The sequence below is a fragment of the Merops nubicus genome, unplaced genomic scaffold (assembly GCF_000691845.1).
Source record: "Merops nubicus isolate BGI_N331 unplaced genomic scaffold, ASM69184v1 scaffold33645, whole genome shotgun sequence".
NCBI lineage: Eukaryota > Metazoa > Chordata > Aves > Coraciiformes > Meropidae > Merops > Merops nubicus.
The window spans coordinates 1,964-3,553 of NW_008612174.1; the positions used below are offsets into that span (position 1 = coordinate 1,964).

At 60.8% G+C, this 1,590-nt stretch overlaps 1 protein-coding gene across 1 annotated transcript in view; it reads left to right on the top strand.

Annotated features, from left to right (window-relative positions):
- Positions 1-647: 647 nt before the first annotated feature.
- The window catches only part of HSD11B2 (hydroxysteroid (11-beta) dehydrogenase 2), a gene marked incomplete at both ends in the record, with an annotated part of 1,645 nt that continues 702 nt past the window's right edge, over positions 648-1,590 (top strand). The window contains 2 exons of the mRNA XM_008941471.1: positions 648-873; positions 1,146-1,331. Of these exons, the coding sequence (XP_008939719.1) occupies positions 648-873; positions 1,146-1,331 (412 nt within the window). The remainder of the gene's footprint in view (positions 874-1,145; positions 1,332-1,590) is intronic.

Below are 1,590 nucleotides of genomic sequence, written 5' to 3' on the forward strand. Positions count from 1 at the left end.
ACTAGAGCAGGGTGGAACTAGTCCTCCCCAAGGTGGGGGACTGATGCTGGGGTGGGGGTTTGGTCCCTGGGGATGGAGACAGAGGGTCCCTGGAGCTAGGGGGTCCCTAGGGGCTGGGGACAGTCAGCCAAGCTTCTGTCACTGCCCACTGCAGGGCACCACAGTGTGAGAAAGGCCTTGAGGGGCTGGAGCAGGTCCAGAGAAGGGCAACGAAGCTGGTGAGGGCTCGGGGGAACATGAGGAGTGGCTGAGGGACCTGGGGGTGTTTAGTTTGGAGAAGAGGAGGCTGAGGGAGAGACCTTACTGCTCTCAACAGCTCCCTGAAAGGAGGTTGGAATGAGGTGGGCGTTGGTCTCTTCTCCCAGGTAACCAGTGATAGGATGAGAGGCAATGGGCTGAAGTTGCACCAGGGGAGGTTTTGATTGGATATGAGGAAGAATTTCTTCCCTGGCAGAGTGATGAGGCCTTCACCCAGGCTGCCCAGGGAGGTGCTGGAGTCCCCCTCCCTGGAAGGGTTCAAGAAATGTGTGAACATGACACCTGGGGCCATGGTTTAGTGCTCATGGTAGCGTTGGGCTGACGGTTGGACTTGATGGATCTTAGACGTCTTTTCCAACCTTAATGGTTCTACGACTCTTTGATCCCTCTTGGCTCTGGCAGGCTGTGACTCGGGCTTCGGGCAGGCGACAGCTCGGCACTTGGATGCCATGGGCTTCCGGGTTTTCGCCAGCGTGCTGGACCCGCAGGGTCCCGGCGCCCAGGAGCTGCGCAGGAGCTGCTCGCCGAAGCTGACGCTGCTGCAGATGGACCTGACCAAACCGGAGGACATCCAGCGTGTCCTGCAGCACATCCAGGCCCACACCAACAGCACAGGTAGGAACCCTTGGCATCCCCCGGGGATCTCCCGCAGCTCCCTGGGACCTCAGCTTGCAGTCAATGTGGCAGTGCCAAACCCCCCCACCATGGGCTGCACCCCTGTGGACACCTGGGCTGAGCACCTCTGCTACTGGGGCTTGTCCCAGGGCACCCCACGGGTCCCCTGCAAGACCACCATGAGCTGGGGAGCTGCTGGGATCTCCAGGATGGAGCCGGGGTGGGGGGGGTCCTCCACTCGGATCGCCTCTTTGAGCATCCCCTCCCCACAGGGCTCTGGGGCCTGGTGAACAACGCCGGCTTCAACGACACCATCGCTGACGCCGAGCTCTCGCCGCTGGGCAAGTTTCGCACCTGCATGGAGGTGAACTTCTTCGGCTCGCTGGAGCTCACCAAGGGGCTCCTGCCTCTGCTCCGCTCCGCCGGCGGCCGCATCGTCACCGTCAGCAGCCCCGCGGGTGAGCAGACCCCTGGGACCCCCGGCCTGGGGGGGGTCAAACATCCCCATGATGCTGCGTGGCTCCCACCCCCACCTCGGGCACCTCTGCTTCCTCTGTTTTTTTCCTGTTCTCCCCCTCCCCAATTAAAATACATTAATTTGAAGCAAATTGCCTTCACAATAAGGGCAGGTTGGATGGGGCTTTGAGCAACCTGGTCTAGAAGGAGGTGTCCCTGCCCATGGCAGGTGGCTTGAAATAGATGCTCTTTTACACACCT